We start from the raw sequence: 21,043 nt of genomic DNA, 5'->3' as shown, positions 1-21,043 counted from the left end.
AAGTNTTTTTTTTTTTTTTTTTTTTTTTTTTTTTTTTTTTTTTTTTTTTTTTTTTTTTTTTTTTAACCTTTTTACTACTTTATTATTTTATTTGGATTTAACTTGTTTTATAGAATTGCACTGAGCATTATTTTAGATATTCAGATTTTTATATTCACTGTTGATGTAACTTTTAGAGATTTACGTATTTTAAATGTATGATTTGTGTATGTATCAACTCTCGTATGCCCTAAAATAGGGCGGGGCGAGATAAGAATAAACTATATGAAACTAAAAAAATGTCGAATTATAAAATAAAACGCTTATCCCCGATGGGTTCAATAAATGATTATTGAATTGACAGATTTTTACCAAATTAACAGATTTTTACGGAATTGACATAATTGACAGATTATTGAATTGGCAATTGCTGATCGTAGGCCGTCTGCAGTGGTTGGAAAAACTACAATATTTTTCTAGTTGACTACAACTACTTTGTTAGAAATGTAGTTAACTGAAACTACATTTTCTTAAATGTAGTCGCTATAAACTGCTTGGGAATTTAGTAACTACTTCCTTACTTTAAAGAGACGAACTTTACTGGAGAACTTAATTTACATCTATGCCCAAAATGGCCTTGAATAAGAAATTGGTTTGCATTAAATATAAGGGAAGGATTAAGAATTATTTATTCATGTTTAGATGAGCCAGTTTGTTATTCCAAAACATTTTTTTTCCTCCAGTATGCTTATTTAATCGTCAAATTTTTATGTCTTTTTTAACAGCGAATATTTAATTTATGAAAAGTGAAACTATCAAATACTAGGAATTATTTAATAATTTAATGCTCTTTTATTTCCTTTAAGAAGTTAAGTACATCGAAATTACGTTTCCTTCCTTTGAAATAACATCAATGTTTCACTAGCGTACATTCTCGTGTGAAAGTGTGAATGAAGTATTAATCATTTATTTTTCGTAATGGCTAGTTTATATGTTAGTTATGCGTGATTTAAAGTGCATAATTTCTATTAGCGCTCACCTGCAGATATAGAGTCATTTTCATAGAACCCATTGACGGACTTGCGAAGATTTGTTCCCATCAAATTCGAAAAATTAGTTGCGTTAGGGCCTCATTACTATTCTTAACTAACATTAAAAGAATTTGCCAGGAATTTTTACAAACTACTATTTTTTTGTATCGTACTAGGGTAAAATAACCAGTGAAGGAACACTTAAGCTTCGCTTACATTTTAAAAAATCATATTAATTTCAAAATTGTAATTTTAGTTAAATGACAGTGTCAACATATTTGTTACTAATTGCAAATTATGTAAAAAAAATTGCAGAGAACTTACATAATATTGTTTTAAAGTTTTGGAGGTTCAAATAACAAGTAGTAAGAAGACCAAGTGAAGGAACAGCTCTTACCAATGAATGAACACCCAGTAAAGGAACACTTAATTTTGGTTATTTTTTAATGCTCTTTATGAATTTATAAGCCATACAAATATTTAAAAACAAGCCTATTCTTGAAATTATAACATATAAATACTTGGAAAATATTAACTTTTTTTGTAATCATGAATTGAAAATTAAAGTGTCAACATATTAACACATACTGTTCATTCACTGGGAAATCTATGCCCAGTAAAGGAACATGCCTGTTCCCTCACTGGTTAGAAGTTGTTTTTCGTATTTTTAACATACTTTTGATGCGGAACATCACTAAAGGTACAAGAAAATTAAAGTTTATCTTTTATTTTCATTAACTTAGAAAAAAAACCAGTAAAGGAACACTTGTTCCTTCACTGGTTTTTCATCGTTTGGTGATCCAGTGAATAAACACCCCCTTATCTCAGTACTTTATTATGCTATGATGCTTAAAAAAAATAAAACGTAACTTCAATAACTATATTTTGAATTCTCTTTTTCACAGTGAGAAAAATAAAACTATTACATGCAATTAATTCCACTTCAAACATATAAATACAAACACTCACCTTATAATTTTTTCAAAGAAACAAGGTGTTGCAGAGATAACAACAAATTCAAAAATTCTTCCAAAGAAATCTATTTGACCAGGTAATCCAAAACATTGCTAGATGACTTCCTATTGTTTGGCAGTAAGCTATTGTTACCAATCAATCTAAAGAAAAACTTTCAAATTCTTATTTTTAATCAATATATATGAAATGTTCCTTAACTGGTTGGTTTACCTTACTCACTATACTACTTTTTTGAAAAAAAGTACTACACTACGAACTACGAAGAAAAGTAGCGACTACAGTAGTTTCCAGTACTTGTCGTGCACTACTTCCGACCACTGGCCGTGTATATTTATTACATGTTTGACATTTATGACGTAATTGCTTTGACTTCATACAAATAAAAGAACTTACCTTTTTTCGTCGCTCTAAAGCTGTCATCGATAGCAACTTTCTCAACTTCCGCAACCAATCTTGAGCGCGGCAAAACACTAGTGTCACCATTTATTTTGTCTACTGCAATTCGAAAAGCTAGCTCTTGCTCATCATCGTCAGTGTCAAATAAGCCTCCTAAAAACATCATTTTTATTTATATATGAAATAAAATTAAGTTTAAATTTTCTTACTGTAGCTGAGAAAATTTGATATAATGATCATTCTATTTTTGATGTTACAATACTCTATATAAATACTCTTATTAATATCAGTAGTCCCAAAAATCATCGCTATATCAATTAAAGAAAAGGGAAGGAGATCGAAATGTACGGATTGCTCCATTCTGCTTACAAACCAGATAACCTTTCATCGTTCCAAGGATGAATATTCAAAATATAAATAAAAGTTAAAAATACGTTAATTCGTTATAAGATTTTGGACTTAACATTAAAATTACGCCAATTTCACGGGATGATTTTTCCCATTGGTTAATTCGTTATAACGTATACGTTAAAGTTAAGGTATTTTAACGTTATCAATTTTCCGTTTAAATATTTCGTTAAAAATACGTATTAAAAATACGATATTTTAAACGGTTATTTTTTACCCATTTTTTTGGCAGTTTTTTATTAACGAAAAGTGAAGCGTTTTCTTTTCATAGTTATATTTATTTAAATTTTCTCAGAGTCTAAGCGTAAATTCAATGGTAAAAATGTTTCAAGCAAAAGGGCTGAACCTGCAAGAGTTCAAGAGTTAGTTTCTTTTGCGTCTCTCTTAAATTTGAATAAATTGAACATTGTGGATATTTATTCCAATTTAGATTTTGCTTCTAAATATTTACAATTATTTTTTTTTCTATATAAACTGATTACAAATATCTGTTTGTTGATAATATTGAATCCGCACATTGTCAGTAACTGACAACGGAACTATAAGTCTATAATTCTTATGAAACTAAACCAGGATGAAATTAAATAACTTTTGAATGAGTTTTCTGTTACAAGAGATTTTTTGAACGGATTTTACTTAGATATAAACGCTTCGCCGATTTCAAATCTGCAATCAGTTTCTCTCCCCAAGTTTCAGTTTTTATACAACTTAATAATATATTCCTAACTAGAAATTTTTAGTGTTCACTAGAATAAATACTAAGTGAACCCACTTCTCTGATACGTATGAAGTGGAGGAAAACGATAATACATGTTATTTTTCGATTCAGTCCGTTGAAGTCATATTCTTTTTCCTAAATATTAATTTTAAAGAAGCAAATAAGTGTACATAAACCTAAATTAGATCTAAAACATTGCACATTCAAACAAAAAATAAACTAAAATAAAAAATTCCAATTGGCAAAGAGTTTGTAGCTTTCAAATTCTGTTATAAGTACAAAATTTAAGCACAACTCAGGAGGTTTTGTTTTACTCAGTTAATGCCGTGTAACGTCTAATTTTTACGCTAATAGAAATTGGTGATTAATAAATAACAATTTTCTCTATTATTTCATTTTAAATAAAAGCACTTTATTGCGACGAATGATATTAAAAATGAAAAGTTGCAAGTGATCTTTTTCGCGAAATATAGTTAACTAAAAATATTATAGGGCCCCTCTCAAAAGGTGGGAATAATAAAAGCTAATTCTGATTTTTTTTTTTTTTTATGTTTAAGATTATGCATTAAATATCCACTGCTAAAGCGATATATCTTTCTAGTAAAGCAAAATTTAAGCTATAATAACTTTTTCCTCAAAGTTCAGGACATCAGATTATCTTAAACAATAAATTAAAGGTATAAATTATCAACTTGCGTATGTTACATAATTTGAACCATCATTCATGGATAAGAAAACAGCTTTTTATAACAGAAATATTTCCTAAAAATATGAGAAAATATTTATACTTAAAAATTGCTTTAAAAATGGCTAAATGAGTTTAAATTATTTATTTTGATCTATTTTTTGTTAAAATAAAAGCACAGTTTTATTGGCTACTTTTTGAACATCCATCTAAACACTAAATTTCTTTTTCATAAAAAAAGCTTTCGCACAGTTATGTGATAGATCTATTGTAATCATTTGTTAAGGATATTAACAAGTAACCATTCTATTACATACGTTTATTACACTTATTTTATTTTTAATAATCTAGTCAGAATTTTTTAATTGATGTTGCATTTGTTCAAAATTGGCCCTTTTGATTGAAAAAAATTTTTTTAGAGTATTTACAGATAACTTTTGAATAATTTATGTTAATTCCTGTCACTATACAGAATTATATACCATGGATTAAATTTAACTTAATTTTAGTCAGAACTTTAATTTAAGATCTGTGCTATGTTCCAACCTTTAGAAAATTGCCCTATTATAACTATATTCTTCCGTTTTTTAAGCACTATTTCTAACTAAAGTTTATTTTTAACTGTTGCTAATTTTGGAAATCTCTCTCTCGATTCAATTTTATTGCTTTCTTTAATCCGATGTTTATTTAGTTCCAAACTAAAATGCGTAGAGAAAATTAACCCTTTGCACTCGAGAGGTGGACTGTCAGTCACCACTGTCACCTGTAAATTACCCACCACTCTAAATGTGAAATTTTTTTCACATTAATGTTTAGTTACCACTTCATTCAATGATCTCCAGGTGTTATAAGGTAAGTTAGCAAAAAAATCTTTTAAAATGTTAGTAGTTGGGTCCATTTTTTTTAACAGCTGAAAGAATTTCGAGTGCAAAGGGTTAAAACAAAATTGGTTGCTTGCATCTTTACATTAAGTTTTAGATCAGATTCATTATGAGGATATTATTTCTTTTTTCTTAAATTTTCATCACCTTTTAATTTTCAATTAAGTCCAAATACAGTGCTCCAAAAAAAACGGACCACCCTAGAGGACTTTTGCTCTAATGATGGGATTTTTACGTTCCAGGACGTAATGGATCGAGGAGTGACCTCATATATGCTAATTAGTAAGTGCAGACGATATTTTAGGTTACGAAATCAGACACAAAAACGTATTTTCTTTGTACAAACATACTTTTTTCTCGAAGGATTCATATTTCTGACTCCCAAGATATAGGGGTAGCTGCAATCCGAAAAATATGATCCCAATAGTTTTGCCAAGAGAGCGCTCCAAAGTTTGGACCCCTTAATATTAATTTCACTTTTTGCACTTATCTCGAGAAATTATTAAGCAAATTGAAAAATTTTGGCACTTGATTATAAAATTTCAAAGATAATTCCATGCAAGAAATAACTTTTATTAAAAAGTGATTATTATTTATTATTATTATTTATTACTATTATTTTTTATTATTTCATTTAATAATAATCGAAAAAATTTTGAACTGTAAGGTATATAATTTTTTGTATCTATTTAAAGAAAATAATTTCCTATGGCAAAATGCAAACTTTGAGCGAAATTGGTTGAAATCATCCTGAGAAATTAATTTTTAAAAAGGACAAATAATTATAATTCGATCTCAATTCAACCAACAATAGTTCTTTTTCATCTTCATTTCAACGAAAACCATAATTCGGCTTATTTATTTAATTAACCAAATTAACCATAATTAACCAAAAAAAAGAAATAATCACAACTATAGATGACGCGCTTTAAGACTATTTTTAATGAAACTATTAACAATTTAATTTAATCCTCACAGAAAATATTTTCAAAATCATTAGCAGTGCTTCCGTTGTAATTATGTTTACAACTGATAAGAAAACTTTATTTATAAAATCGGGGTTCTGCAAAAAGAAGGTGTATCATTTAGGGTTCCGTATCCGGGAAAAATTGGGAACCGCAAAACAATGATATATTGTTAGTATATTTCTTAAAATCTCAAATAAATCTACTGGGCTATCTGATAATATCCCTAATTTTTCGAAAGCAGGTTTTATGAAATTTTGTAATTAATGGATATATTAAAATATGATTTAAGAAAAAGGCAAAGCTCTTTTTTTTTCAGAAGAGTTTCTAAAGTAAACAAACATGTAAAGGTCAAGCATTTTATTTATTCTATGGTGGAAAAATTCATAGTCAACAAGATAAAATATTATCGGATATCATGTTTTTTTATAATTAATTTATGAATATGAGTTTCGATTTTTAAATAAATAAAACACCGAGAAGATGAAAAAAGAAAATTATTTACACTTTCTATAAGTTACGGGGGTTACAGCTTTCCTATGATATATCCGAACGGTAGTTATAAAATAAAAAGTATTAACTACCATATAAAGATAATTGTTTTGATGCTTTGATTTTATTTACTACATTTTAGTTTTCAATTTAGTCGCTAGAAATCTTCATCATTTATGTCCATTTTAATATTAGATAAGTTAATTTAGATTTATATTTTCTAAATAATTTTTTCGTAAGTAAATGTAAATTTCAGCCACATGGACCTCTTTCTTCATTTAAGCAGATTATCGGGTAAATTAAGAAAAAAGTTGTTATTAAAATATCTAAATATATAGTTATTCTCAATATACTACCTCATAATATTAAAAATAATGAATAAAAATAGTCTTAACTCAAAAAAAATTTATTACGAATTAGTTTATTATTTTCTTTTAATTTACTATTTAGCGATCAAAAGTATTGTATACCTGCGATCGGAGAATTTTATTTGAACATTTAGAGGAGTAGTAAATTTTATGATTTCATATTTTATTATTATTGATTTAATAAATTTAATTTAGAATGATTTTTTCCACTACTGAATGCAAACAACTTAAACACAATGATACCTATTAATTACGCAGAGAATTTTTTAAAAACGAGCAAAATTAAACACATTAAATTTAACTTAATTTGTTATTTGACTAATGCTTTAAATGTTCTTTGAGTTAGAATTTTCAGGTAGGCAATAATTGTTTTTTCATTCAAATTTTCATGAAAGTGAAAAAGAGTTTCGGCAAAACTTTTTTTAAAATGTCTACCAAAGTTTACATGGACGTTTTGGGGATGAATAAAAGTGAGGAGCAATTTTTTATTTTTGTTTTTGCTTTCTATTGAATAAGATTTTTAACAGAATTGCAAGATGTTTTTCTCTACTCGTTACAGTTATATGCAATTTAATAATATAGTCTGAACCAGATTTTTTCTTGAAAATCACTCGAGTGAATGCTAACACACCACTACATATAACTGATTAAAAAGTTCATATCCAACACCACTTTGATCCAGTTCTATACCTGCCAACATTCATTCTTTTCGAGAATGGATTTTCCAAGTGGTAGTTAAACAATTACCGAATAACAGTTTTACTCTAAAAGAAATTTATATTTTAACCAGGTTGAAATTCGCTTGAAAGACTTGTATGCTTTTAATATCTTTGTTGTAATTATTTATATGTAGTGGTGGTCAAACTCATTTATAACTATTAATATAATTCAGAAAGTTTTGGGAAATAACATGAATTTTGCTAGCACTTTAAATATGAAAATACAGTCTTCCGGGAAAACCGGAAGAGTTGGCAGCTATGCAGTTCTCTCGTGTTGAGGCTTTTACACTGTTGCCAAAATTACTAAAATTCTGGAAGCTTTGGTTTTTAAACGTCTACCGTTCTATAAAATCTTTGCAAAAAGCGTAGTTGGCAAGCTTGTATATGTATAATATTAAGTAAGTTATTATAGTTTAATTAAGAATTTAATAATAGAAGAAAAATATTAAATTAGTTCATATCATTGATACACAGAACTATCTCATTTTTTGCTAAAGAAATCCTAATAATGAAACACTTGTGCCATCACAATTTTCTAGAAAGAAATATTTCTGAAAAAGAAATATTTTTAAAGAACTGTAGGTACAATAGAAGGATTATTAACCCTTTCGCACAGACTGCCACAAATACGTGCCTGCATGAAACCGTATCAATCAGGGTAAAAAGAGAAAACTGGTAATCAAAGTATTTCTTTACCAGTTTATTTGTCGGCGGAGTTATAATTGTTTGATTTATTTAATTTACTATTACTTTGTTCAAAATAAAACTATTTAGTTATTCCTTGAATTAACATTGATTATATATATGATTAAACTAACAATAATTAAAGTAAAAGCAAAGCAAGTCTGTCAAATTTGCAACGACTGCATTTAAGTTACCGTTTTTTATTTAATTACAACTTGATTCTGATTTTGTACGAATGCTTTTCTGAATCANTTAAGGAAGCAAATAAGTGTACATAAACCTAAATTAGATCTAAAACATTGCACATTCAGACAAAAATTAACTAAAATAAAAATTCCAAATGGCAAAGAGTTTGTAGCTTTCAAATTCTGCTATAAGTGCAGAATTTAAACACAACTCAGGAGGTTTTGTTTTACTCAGTTAATGCCGTGTAACGTCTAATTTTTACGCTAATAGAAATTGGTGATTAATAAATAACAATTTTCTCTATTATTTCATTTTAAATAAAAGCACTTTATTGCGACGAATGATATTAAAAATGAAAAGTTACAAGTGATCTTTTTCGCGAAATATAGTTAACTAAAAATATTATAGGGCCCTTCTCAAAAGGTGGGAATAATAAAAGCTAATTCTGAATTTTTTTTTTTTTTATGTTTATGATTATGCATTAAATATCCACTGCTAAAGCGATATATCTTTCTAGTAAAGCAAAATTTAAGCTATAATAACTTTTTCCTCAAAGTTCAGGACATCAGATTATCTTAAACAATAAATTAACGGTATAAATTATCAACTTGCGTATGTTACATAATTTGAACCATCCTATATTTCATGGATAAGAAAACAGCTTTTTATAACAGAAATATTTCCTAAAAATATGAGAAAATATTTATACTTAAAAATTGTTTTAAAAATGGCTAAATGAGTTTAAATTATTTATTTTGATCTATTTTTTGTTAAAATAAAAGCACGGTTTTATTGGCTACTTTTTGAACATCCATCAAAACACTAAATTTCTTTTTCATAAAAAAAAGCTTTCACACAGTTATGTGTTAGATCTATTGTAATCATTTGTTAAGGATATTAACAAGTAACAATTCCATTACATACGTTTATCACACTTATATTTTTAATAATCTAGTCAGTATTTTTTAATTGATGTTGCATTGGTTCAAAATTGGCCCTTTTAAATGAAAAAAAAAATTTAAGAGTATTTACAGATAACTTTTGAATAATTTATGTTAATTCCTGTCATTATACAGATTATATACTATGGACTAAATTTAATTTAATTTTAGTCAGAGCTTTAATTTGAGATCAGCGTTATGCTCCAACCTTTAGAAATTTGCCCTATTATAACTATATCTTTCCGTTTTTTTAGCTCTATTTCTAACGAAAGCTCATTTTTATCTATTGCTAATTTTGGAAATATATCTCTCGGTTAAATTTTATTGCTTTCTTTAACCCGATGTTTTTTTGATTCCAAAATATACAATGCTTAAGCAAATTGAGTTAATTAACTATTTGCACTCGAGAGGTGACTGTCAGTCACCACTGTCACCTGTAAATTACCCAACACTCTAAATGTGAAATTTTTTTCACCTTAATGTTTAGTTACCACTTCATTCAGTGATCTCCGGATATTATAAGGTAAGTTTGTAAAAAGATCTTTCAAAATGTTAGTGGCTGCGTCCATTTTTTTAACAGCTGAAAGAACTTCGAGTGCAAAGGCATACCTGCCAACTCTTCCGGATTTTCCGGAAGATTTTATTTTCATATTTAAAGTGGTAGTAAGTATATACTATTTTTTCTATTATAAACTTAATTTTTAGATGATTTTGATCACCACTATTCTTACAAAAATTAAGCACATATATTAATATGCGTTACTATCATGGTTGTTAACTTAAGTTTTCTCAAATACAACGTATTTGTTTGCTTAAAATTGAAGTTTCAATTCCATTTTAATACCACTGGGAAAAATTATAATGGAAGCGATTAAAAGTTGGCAGGTATGCAAAGGGTTAAAACAAAATTGGCTGCTTGCATCTTTACATTAAGTTTTAGATCAGATTCATTATGAGGATATTATTTCTTTTTCCTTTTAAATTTGCATTATCTAAGTCCAAGTACAGTGCGCCAAAAAAAAAGGACGGACCACCCTAGATGGATTTTGTTCTAATAGTTGGATTTTTACGTTGTAGGACTCAATCTTAATGGCTCGAAGAGGTGAACTCACATATGCAAATTAGTAAGTGCAGATGGTATTTTAAATTACGAAATCAGATACAAAAACGTACTTTCTTTGTATAAGTATACCTTTTTCTCGACGGATTAGAATTTCTTAATCCCAAGTTATAGGGGTAACTGCAATCTGAAAAATATGATCCCAATAGTTTGGTCAGGAGATCGCTCCAAAATTTGAACCCACTAATGTTATTCTTAATTTTTGTGATCTCGTGAACTTTTTAAGCAAATTGAAAACATTTTGCACTTGATTATAAAATTTCAAAGATAATTCCATGGAAGAAATAACTTTTGCTAAATAATTATTATTTATTATTATTATTTTTTAATATTTCATTTAATAATAATCGAAAAAATTTCGAACTGTAAGGTATATAATTTTTTGTATCTATTTAAAGAAAATAATTTCCTATGGCAAAATGCAAACTTTGAGCGAAATTGGTTGAAATCATCCTGAGAAATTAATTTTTAAAAAGGACAAATAATTATAATTCGATCTCAATTCAACCAACAATAGTTCTTTTTCATCTTCATTTCAACGAAAACCATAATTCAGCTTATTTATTTAATTAACCAAATTAACCATAATTAACCAAAAAAAGAAATAATCACAACTATAGATGACGCGCTTTAAGATTATTTTTAATGAAACTATTAACAATTTAATTTAATCCTCACAGAAAATATTTTCAAAATCATTAGCAGTGCTTCCGTTGTAATTATGTTTACAACTGATAAGAAAACTTTATTTATAAAATCGTGGTTCTGCAAAAAGAAGGTGTATCATTTAGGGTTCCGTATCCGGGAAAAATTAGGAACCGCAAAACAATGATATATTATTAGTATATTTTTTAAAATCTCAAATAAATCGATTGGGCTATCTGATAATATCCCTAATTTTTCGAAAGCAGGTTTTATGAAACTTTTTAATTAATGGATATATTAAAATATGATTTAAGAAAAAGGCAAAGCTCTTTTTTTTTTCAGAAGAGTTTCTAAAGTAAACAAACATGTAAAGGTCAAGCATTTTATTTATTTTATGGTGGAAAAATTCATAGTCAACAAGATAAAATATTATCGGATAGCATGTTTTTTTATAATTAATTTATGAATATGAGCTTCGATTTTTAAATAAATAAAGCACCGAGAAGATGAAAAAAGAAAATTATTTACGCAAGCTACGCTATTTGTGAAAGCTTATTCTAGTGGTACCTAAGTTTATCTTTTAATGAGTTAATATTTATTCATTTGAACTTATTTTCCACACCACTACATATAACTGATTAAAAAGTTCATATGCAACACCACTTTGATCCAGTTCTATACCTGCCAACATTCATTCTTTTCGAGAATGGGTTTTCCAAGTGGTAGTTAAACAATTACCGAATAACAGTTTTACTCAAAAAGATATTTATATTTTAACCAGGTTGAAATTCGCTTGAAAGACTTGTATGCTTTTAATATCCTTGTTGTAATTATTTATATGTAGTGGTGGTCAAACTCATTCATAATTATTAATATAATTCAAAAGGTTTTGTGAAATAACATGAATTTTGCTAGCACTTTAAATATGAAAATAAAATCTTCCTTGAAAACCGGAAGAGTTGGCAGCTATGCAGTTCTCTCGTGTTGAGGCCTGTACACTGTTGCCAAAATTACTAAAATTCTGGAAGCTTTGGTTTTTAAACGTCTACCATTCTATAAAATCTTTGCAAAAAGCGTAGTTGGCAAGCTTGTATATGTATAATATTAAGTAAGTTATTATAGTTTAATTAAGAATTTAATAATGGAAGAAAAATATTAAATTAGTTCATATCATTGATGCTGTTGTTGTTGTTAATTTACGTCGCACTAGAGCTGCACAATGGGCTATTGGCGACGGTCTGGGAAACATCCCGGAGGATGATCCGAAGACATGCCATCACAATTTTGATCCTCTGCGGAGGGGATGGCACCTCCGCTTCGGTAGCCCGACGACCTGCGCGCGAAGTCGAGCACTTTACGGTAGCACAGTTTAACGAGGACCAATACCGCACACCCTCGGTCCCTACGCAGACTGATCCAAGTGGTCACCCACCCGCACACTGACCGCAGCCAGTGATGCTTGACTTCGGTGATCTGCTGGGAACCGTGTCTTAACGATCAGTCCACTGCGGGACCATATCATTGATGCATAGAACTATTTCATTTTTTGCTAAAGAAATCCTAATAATGAAACACTTGTGCCATCACAATTTTCTTTTTTCAAAAAAAGAAATATTTTTAAAGAACAGTAGGTACAATAGAAGGATTATTAACCCTTTCGCGCAGACTACCACAAATACGTGCCTGCATAAAACCGAATCAATCAGGGTAAAAAGAGAAAACTGGTAATCAAAGTATTTCTTTACCAGTTTATTTGTCGGTGGAGTTATAATTGTTTGATTTATTTAATTCACTATTACTTTGTTCAAAATGAAACTATTTAGTTATTCCCTGAATTAACATTGATTATATATATGATTAAACTAACAATAATTAAAGTAAAAGCAAAGTAAGTCTATCAAATTAGCAACGACTGCATTTAAGTTACCGTTTTTTATTTAATTACAACTTGTTTCTGATTTTGTACGAATGCTTTTCTGAATCATCCGTCCCGAAAGGGTTAATACAAATGTCTATATTTTTCATCGGAAACCATGATATTTTGAAATTAAAATGGTCGTCAATAAAATTAAATTAGTTTAATCGTGAAACTATTCCATATAATGCTAACTCCATTTTCGTATCTAAAAAAAGTATTAAAAATATAATTTAAACAAAACATGATATTTAAAGCTGTTTTATACATTTCAAAATTCAATTCTGAAAAAAAAATTCGTTGTTTAAGTGTGATATTAACTTCGGTGCTGCCTCCTCCATTTCAATGAACAATTGGCTAAATCGATCGAGAAAATAAATACACACCTATCGCTGAAAAACAATTTGAACAGGGTTTTCAACTTTTAACGCTTTTTCGAAAATTTTCTTCCAGTAATAGATAAGCTTCTGTTTTAACTCAGTGACGCATAATTTTTATCAAACATATTTTTCATTATTTTATATTAATTCAGATCAAAATAAGTAAAAAATAGTATATTTAGCATTTTAATAATTTATGGTTACGAAATAAATTATTGATCCGCCCCACGGTTCCAGCATGGACTTGCGTCCTAACACCGATTAGCAGCCGCAGATATGTTGGTTATGAAATACAGCAGGAAACACCACTGTCTTTTTCTGAGTTAAAGGCAAACTCTCAAACAACAACTTTTCAAATCTGCACTTATTTGCACTAATTTAGACTTAAAAAAACAGCTATTCATCACTGAAATTTATGAAATTTGCAAAATCAAATATTGATAAATTATTAAATATGAATCGCAAAAAAAAGAAGAAAAAGAACTTTTTCTGAACTCATTTTTTTTTCGGATTTTACAGATTCAATTAGAATTCTAACAGATTTTTATTTCGGTTTACAGATTTAACAGATTTACATTTTTTTTTCGGATTAGTACAAATTGAATTCTAACAGATTTTTTAGTAACTATTAGACTGTTTTTATAATTAAGAAATACCTTTAAAGTACCTTTGCTTGTTAAAGCGACAGAAAATATATATGAAAGGGACACCGGCGTCCCACCTGCGTCAAAGGGTTAATGCATGACTTTTTTGTTTTGTAAATTTGAATTAAAGTAACCCTCGTCACTACTGCATATTACCAAACACAATATGAACAGGGCTGCCAACTTTCTACGCTTTTTGTGAAACTTTATTTTAGTGGGTGCTAAGTTTATGTTTTAATGTATTAAATTTTTATTCATTCAAACTTATTTTCCACACCACTACATATAAATGATTTAAAAGTTCATATGCATATCTTTGTTGTTCCAGATTTTTCGTGGTGAGCCTTTTAAAATATTGGCAAAATTATCAAAAATTCTGAAAGCTTTGGTTTTTAAATGTCTATTACTCTATAGAGTATTTTACAATAAGAGCAGTAGTTTGCTGGCCTGCATGTAATATCTATAATGAACTTTCATAAAGGATAATTTTGACCTTACAAAGTAACAATTTAAATTATCAAAAAATAAATGGTTAATAATGGTTAATTATCAAAAAATAAATATTTCGCTACGTAAGAGAAAATCAAAATTTGAAATGTGGAGGTAAAGTTGTTAACTCTTTAACCATTTACGTACCGAATACTTATTTTGCACTAGTGGAAAAAGTGTTTTTATAAGGAATGCGGAAGCAGATTTGCATATAAATTAAATGGAAATTTTCTTCAGTTAACAACTAATTTTGTTAAAAAATGAAACAATCGTTTGGTATCAGAACAAGATATATGTGACAAGATATATTATTTTACATAACTAATAGATTTTGCTTCTCAGGAATATTCTGTTTCAGAATTGTAAGTGCAAAGAACGAAAGATTTGAACCACCAGTCCTTATCATTTTGCAAAGAGACTTGGTACAAAAAGAAGAATTGCCTTGGGAGACAAAAAAATGCAAAAGGTGCTGACTATTAAAATTCAAAATTTTATTATAAGAAATTTGAATTTGCAACTTTTTAACACGTTCACGCCGGGGTGACCCATCGGTGGGTCACGCTAGATTTTCTCATCTTGGCGGCGCACCGGAGTAAAAACTGGTAACAAATAAATTTCATTTTTTAGTTCTTTTCCGGGAAAAATAAAAATCCATAACTGCCAATTGTTTTTAACGGATGCAATTTTTATATTGAATTGCTTCTTCGCCTTGATAAATTTCCTTACAGTAAATTGCTATTGTTGAGAATAGATTAACTCCTCCCGAATATTATCTAATATTGAAATAGTTCTTCTACCAGTATTTTCACCTTTCCCGGCGTGAACGTGTTAAAGCATATTTGTTTCAGTTTACCATTGAAAAAGAAGGCAAGAAATGTTTGTATATGTATATGAATAATAGGAAGTGCAAGTAAATTGTATATGAATAATAGGAAGTGCAAGTCATAGCGGTAGATACGATTGAATTTCTACCACTTTTTACATAAATAGTTGCCTATGGCATCCCTGCGAAAAAAAGGGAACATTTGCATCTAAACTGTTGAATAACTTTCCTAATAAGTGACTAAAACTAAGAGGTAATTTATATGAACTATCGATTTAAATGGTGGGCAAAATATTTTTGAATTAATTTCAGTAAATCAATAACGATTCACTGGAAAATCAGAGAAAAAAAAGACAAAAAGCGGAGAACGTTGGTATTAACCCTTGGTATAACCCTTTAACCCATTACAAGCGGGTCACGTAAAAAATACGTTTTTGAAATCTCTGCAATCCATACAAACGTTTAAAAAGTAGTAGCAAAACTACTTCGTTTTCGCTCTGTTTTTCAAGGAAAATATCCACTCATGATTACCATAGCCATAAATGATTCAGTATATATGTAATCAGTGCTACAATCGTTCGTCGTAATTTTTTTTTGAAATTCAAGTTGTATATATAGATACAAGTTTGCTCCAGCATTTATGAAATTTTGCTTACCACTTTTTTCAAAAATTTTAATTGTTAGCAGCTGTAATACATTATTTGGAAAAGTTGCCCGCATGAAAGGCTGCCAACTTTCTACGCTTTTAGTAAAAATTTGTTCCAGTGTTAGCTAAGTTAATATTTTAATGCATTATTTTTTTATTAGTTTAAGCTTATTTTCCATACCACTACACCCAAATGATTTAAATGTATATATGCAACGACATTTTGTTCCAGCTATTTCGACCAACTTTCACCTATCAGTTGCGCTTCGGCGATTTATTATTTATTTCCACTCAGATGAATTAGTTGGAGCCCCTAGCGGGGCTGATGCGAAGATAACCAACACATATGAGTATGAGAGCAATTTCGAGGTGAAATTTTTAAAATATAGGAAAAATTACCAAAAATTCTAAAAACTTTGTGTTTTAAATGTTTAAAACTCTGAAAAAAATTTTATAAAACGCGTAGTAGTCGGCAGACCTGCGCATGCAATGTGTTAACTGGGGTTCTACAGGCAACTAAAAATTTAAAAAGTGGTAGAAACTCAGTTCATTTTTAATAATATATTATCTCCTTAATTATTTAATCGCAACTACAACTATGACTTACATTTCAAATTATTCATATTTAAAGAAAAAACATTGCTTTCATTCACTTTCAATAGTAAACTATAAAAATAAATGCCGTAAACATTTACCAATTTTAATCACTTTTAATAAAATTTCCAAGCTTATTAGTCACCACTTTTTGCAGTTTCATTCTCTTGTGGCCAGCCTACTTCAATGTGCACCCATGCAAACCACCGATTTTACATTAGCGATTTATGCAAACCACCTAATTTTATAACAGTCATTGAACTGCTGACCCAATGTTTTGGGTATACTAATGTCTAATTTCTGTAGCCTTGTAATTTTGAACCCAATCAAGAAGACAAGGGAGCTTCTGAATCAAGTATTGAGAGAAATTTGCTTTCGTGGAGGACTTTTTGATGGAACTAACCGGCATTTACGTTACATGGAGTGATGAACCACGAAAACCTACCGCGGTTAGCCAGACGGCAAGGGAACTCTAATCCATGGTCCGTCTACCACTGAGGACATTTTACGTCAGGGTGAAAAAAGTAGTAGTACATATTTGCATGTAACAAATACGTATTGTTTTTGATTATGTACCACTTTAGCTGTAAAAAAGCACTAAGCTGTGATCAGTAACAAAAATAAATACTTATGGCTAAGGTGACCAGCTCCGTTAAATAACTAAAATACTGGTCGCAAAATTTCTAAAGAACGTTGGAAAATTCACCTCTTTGACTTTTTTTAAGAATTATTTCTGATAGAGAATCTCTGAGAGAGATCTCTGTTTTAAGAATATTAATTTAGAATATTAATAATTCATATAAAAAATTTATTACCAGTTTTTCAGTTTATTGAGGAAACTGGTATCTTTACTTATGGCATACTTACCAAATTTTCCTCATTTGGTGGAAAATTTTCTTTTAAACCCTTATCATTCCGAGTACTTTTTAAAACTGTTTGATCTAATATCAGCACTATAGCATTTAAAACACGCAATAGTATTATTAAACAATTTTAAAATTGTTTAAACAATGTGGTTACTAATTATTAAGCTATAAAATTTCTTAATTTTAAAGTGGTGACAATTGATGGTGCCACCGTGGGGACATCGGAGTGCAAAGGGTTCATATTTAATGTGGAGACAAAATTTATACATTATTCTTCTTTTAACAATTTTAATTCAAATTGATTTTGACTAACACTACATTTAAATAGTTCAACCATGCTTAGATTAGGCCAAGTAGTTATTTTATTGTGTTGCTAGTGTTGGCCAAATGTGAATTGAATGTCAGTTTACTATGCCACATCAATTTGCATATCACGTGGATCAGAAGATAGAGGCTCGCCAGGTTCGAATCCAAGCGGAGGCTGGTTAATAAGAATTTTGCTCCTGGCACACACGAACTACAGTGGTGACGTAAAATATCCCCAGTGGTAGAGGGATCATGGATTAGAATACACTAGCCGTCGGGCTCACCCTGTAAGGTTTTCGAGGTTTTCATCTCCATGCAACTCTAATGTTGGTTAGTTCCATCAATACACGAACCCTAATTTGTCCCAATGCTTGATCCATGAGTTCCCTTGTCTTCTGGGTTATGTTCAAAATTACTAGGCCATGGAGCTGAACATTGATAGTCGTTAACTCAGAATTGGGTCAGCTGCTCAACGTCGGTTTCAAAATGAAAATTACCCATTTGAAGAACACTTTTTTTAAAGAACATGGAGATATGCAGGTATGATGGAACATTTGTAAATAGCCATGGATAATGGTAGTCAGAACTGACTCTTTCTGCAAAATAAACCCTAATAATGAAACACTTGTACTACCACTTTTTCCTTTTTTTGCAAAAAGAATCGCTTATTATTATTTTTTTTTAAAAAAAGGAGAAACGCTAGACACAAATAGATTATGCAATCAAGGTATACTTTCTTTTTCATGCATCTATCAATTATCTGAAAATGATTACCTATACATTAAGGAAGCAAAAAAAATATTGTAATCAAATATCGAATTTTTATAAACGAAACTTCATTCAGTATAACTAAAGATAAAAATAAACATTTCTGATTGAATCATGCAATAGAACATTCAGTAAAATGGAATTTAATTTGAAATACATTTTTATTGATAAACATTTGAGATGACTAATAAGATGCTTGGATAGAAAGAGAAAAAATTCACCAGTTTTTATAAAACTTGGCAAAAAGTGAGGGATAAATGAAAAGATTTTAATAAAAAAAGCACCGCGAAGATAAAAGAGTTAAACAGGTAATGTACAGTTGCATTTTCAGGTATGTATCGTTGTCTGAAAATGATTACCATGAGTTTATTATTTGAACATATCAGTAATCGTATGCATAGCTAAAAGATATACAATTAATATCTTTTATATTAAAGGTATTAAAGGTATACATTAGCAAAACAAAATTCTAAAAAATGCATCGAATTAATGTGAAGGACGTAATTTTAATCGGCAAAACTGAAGATAAACATTGCTGATTGAATCCCACATTACCACATTCAGAAAAGTGGAAATTAACTTCAATTGTTTTTTCGACTGATGAACATTTGAGATGNTCGTCGGCGCCCCTAAATGCATTAGCAATAATAGTATAAAAAGGGATCTTAAAATTGATGACATCAACGTCTATATAAAAAATTTAAACCAAAATTTCTACGATGAAGCAAAAACCTGTACCACCAGCAATTTTAACTCACTCCTAGATATTGAATTAATTGACGACAACACTAAATTTAGCCCAATCACTGCCTTTTTCCTTAGGGATATGACGTAGCCCTAACACACGAAATACACTCTCGATTTTTGGTGCTGAGCACCACCTCTTCCCCCCATCTCCATTCCACCTCACTACTCCTCATCATCGAATTACTACTACAGATGAATCGGTTAATGCCGCTTCGCGGCAGCGCACCGAGATTTATATGATTTCTACCATTCTACCATTCTACAAAAAAAAATTAAATGTGTCGAATTTTTTTAAATATAATTTTAATTGGTAAAACTGAAGATAAAAATAAACACTGCTGATTTAATCACACATCAGATTAAGTAAAGTGAAATTTAATTTGAAATGCATTTTGATTTTGATTGATAAATATTTGAGGCGAATAATAGGTGATGAGATTAGATAGAATGAAAAAGAACTCACCTATTTTAATAACACTTGGTAAAGATTGAGCGATAAATGAAAGATTTAAGAAATGCACCACGAGGAAGAGGCTAATGTAACTCTCCAAAAAGAAATGTTTGAGATTCGGCATTTCAACTGCGCTAAAAGCCTTCCATGACCGCGCTTGGCACTGCGGCAGTGATGCTGCCGAAAAACCTTTTCTCATTTGGATAACATAGCGCATGCGCTCTAATCCGCGCCCTCGTCTCTCCAGAAACGTGCTTTTCAGGAGAATCCGATACAACGAGGAAATAAAAACAGATCGTTAGTTCTTATTGTCTCTTAAAATAATGTGCAACTTAAGTTAGAGCAAATTTTTATTTTAAAATTGAGGAAAATTCAAAAAATAACATCTCTATAATTACATAATTTTTTTTTTGTTCTTCAAGAACGAAAACGATTTTTTTAGAATATTTAAAAAACTTTTTAATAATAGCTTAGTTCTTAAAGAAAACGATTTTTATTTTCAGAAAAGAAAACGATCTTTAAACGTAAAATAACAAAAATATTTTTTTTTAAATTTCAGTCCCGCTTCACGATGCGAGTTCCTAATTTTAATTAAAAATTCTTATTGATATTACATCAAAATTTTATCACTAGCAAGCAAAACTTTATTTGGAAGTTTTTTTCTTTTGCTAATCTCAGTTTACTTTTAATGTTTTGTAAATGAAATTCTTAAGAAATACATTCTTTCGGAGTTCAACTCAATTTTATATCATATATTCGCGCCATCTATTGTCGCATTAATAAACTTACGTGCTTTTACGAAACAAATCTGAAATTGCAAAACAATTTTATCCTTTAAATTTAATTACATGTTGTCTTTTTTAAGATTCTTTTTAATTCCTTTTTTTTAAAATCTGTCCGAATCAAGTGAACAAAATATACATTGAATGGAAAATGAAATAAACTAATCACTTTGTAAATGTTATAAGGCATTCATAATGTATTCTGAATGATTATAAGGTGTATAATAAATAGCGGGAAGAAACATTTGGCATTATTTTTTATCGTAACAGAAAACGTTAGAGCAATCGAAAATACTTGTAGCAGCTCTCAAATTTTTTTCGAGCAATAATACTTTTACCTGTAGCTTAAAATCTTTCGTCACCTTGTGTAAATGAAATATAACTAAGAAAAAAAATAAAAATTGCTGGTTTGGGTGAAATTGAGTGAAACTACAGTAGG

At 29.2% G+C, this 21,043-nt stretch overlaps 1 protein-coding gene across 2 annotated transcripts in view; it reads right to left on the bottom strand.

Moving 5' to 3' along the window:
* The window catches only part of LOC107442095 (glutamate receptor ionotropic, kainate 2-like), a 113,522-nt gene extending 93,505 nt beyond the window's left edge, over positions 1 to 20,017 (bottom strand). The window contains exons 1-2 of one of the 2 annotated variants that reach the window (XM_043056707.2): positions 19,835 to 20,017; positions 2,379 to 2,534 (exon numbers count right to left, since the gene is read on the bottom strand). In XM_043056707.2, coding sequence (XP_042912641.1) covers positions 2,379 to 2,534; positions 19,835 to 19,946 — 268 coding nt within the window. In that variant the 5' untranslated portion in view covers positions 19,947 to 20,017. The remainder of the gene's footprint in view (positions 1 to 2,378; positions 2,535 to 19,834) is intronic. The other variant, XM_071188082.1, reaches the window with a different exon arrangement.
* Between the last annotated feature and the right edge of the window lie 1,026 nt (positions 20,018 to 21,043).

The sequence above is a fragment of the Parasteatoda tepidariorum genome, chromosome X2 (assembly GCF_043381705.1).
Source record: "Parasteatoda tepidariorum isolate YZ-2023 chromosome X2, CAS_Ptep_4.0, whole genome shotgun sequence".
NCBI classification, from domain to species: Eukaryota; Metazoa; Arthropoda; class Arachnida; order Araneae; family Theridiidae; genus Parasteatoda; species Parasteatoda tepidariorum.
Note: the sequence above shows the minus strand (reverse complement) of the source record. Positions and strands in the feature narration are given on the sequence as shown.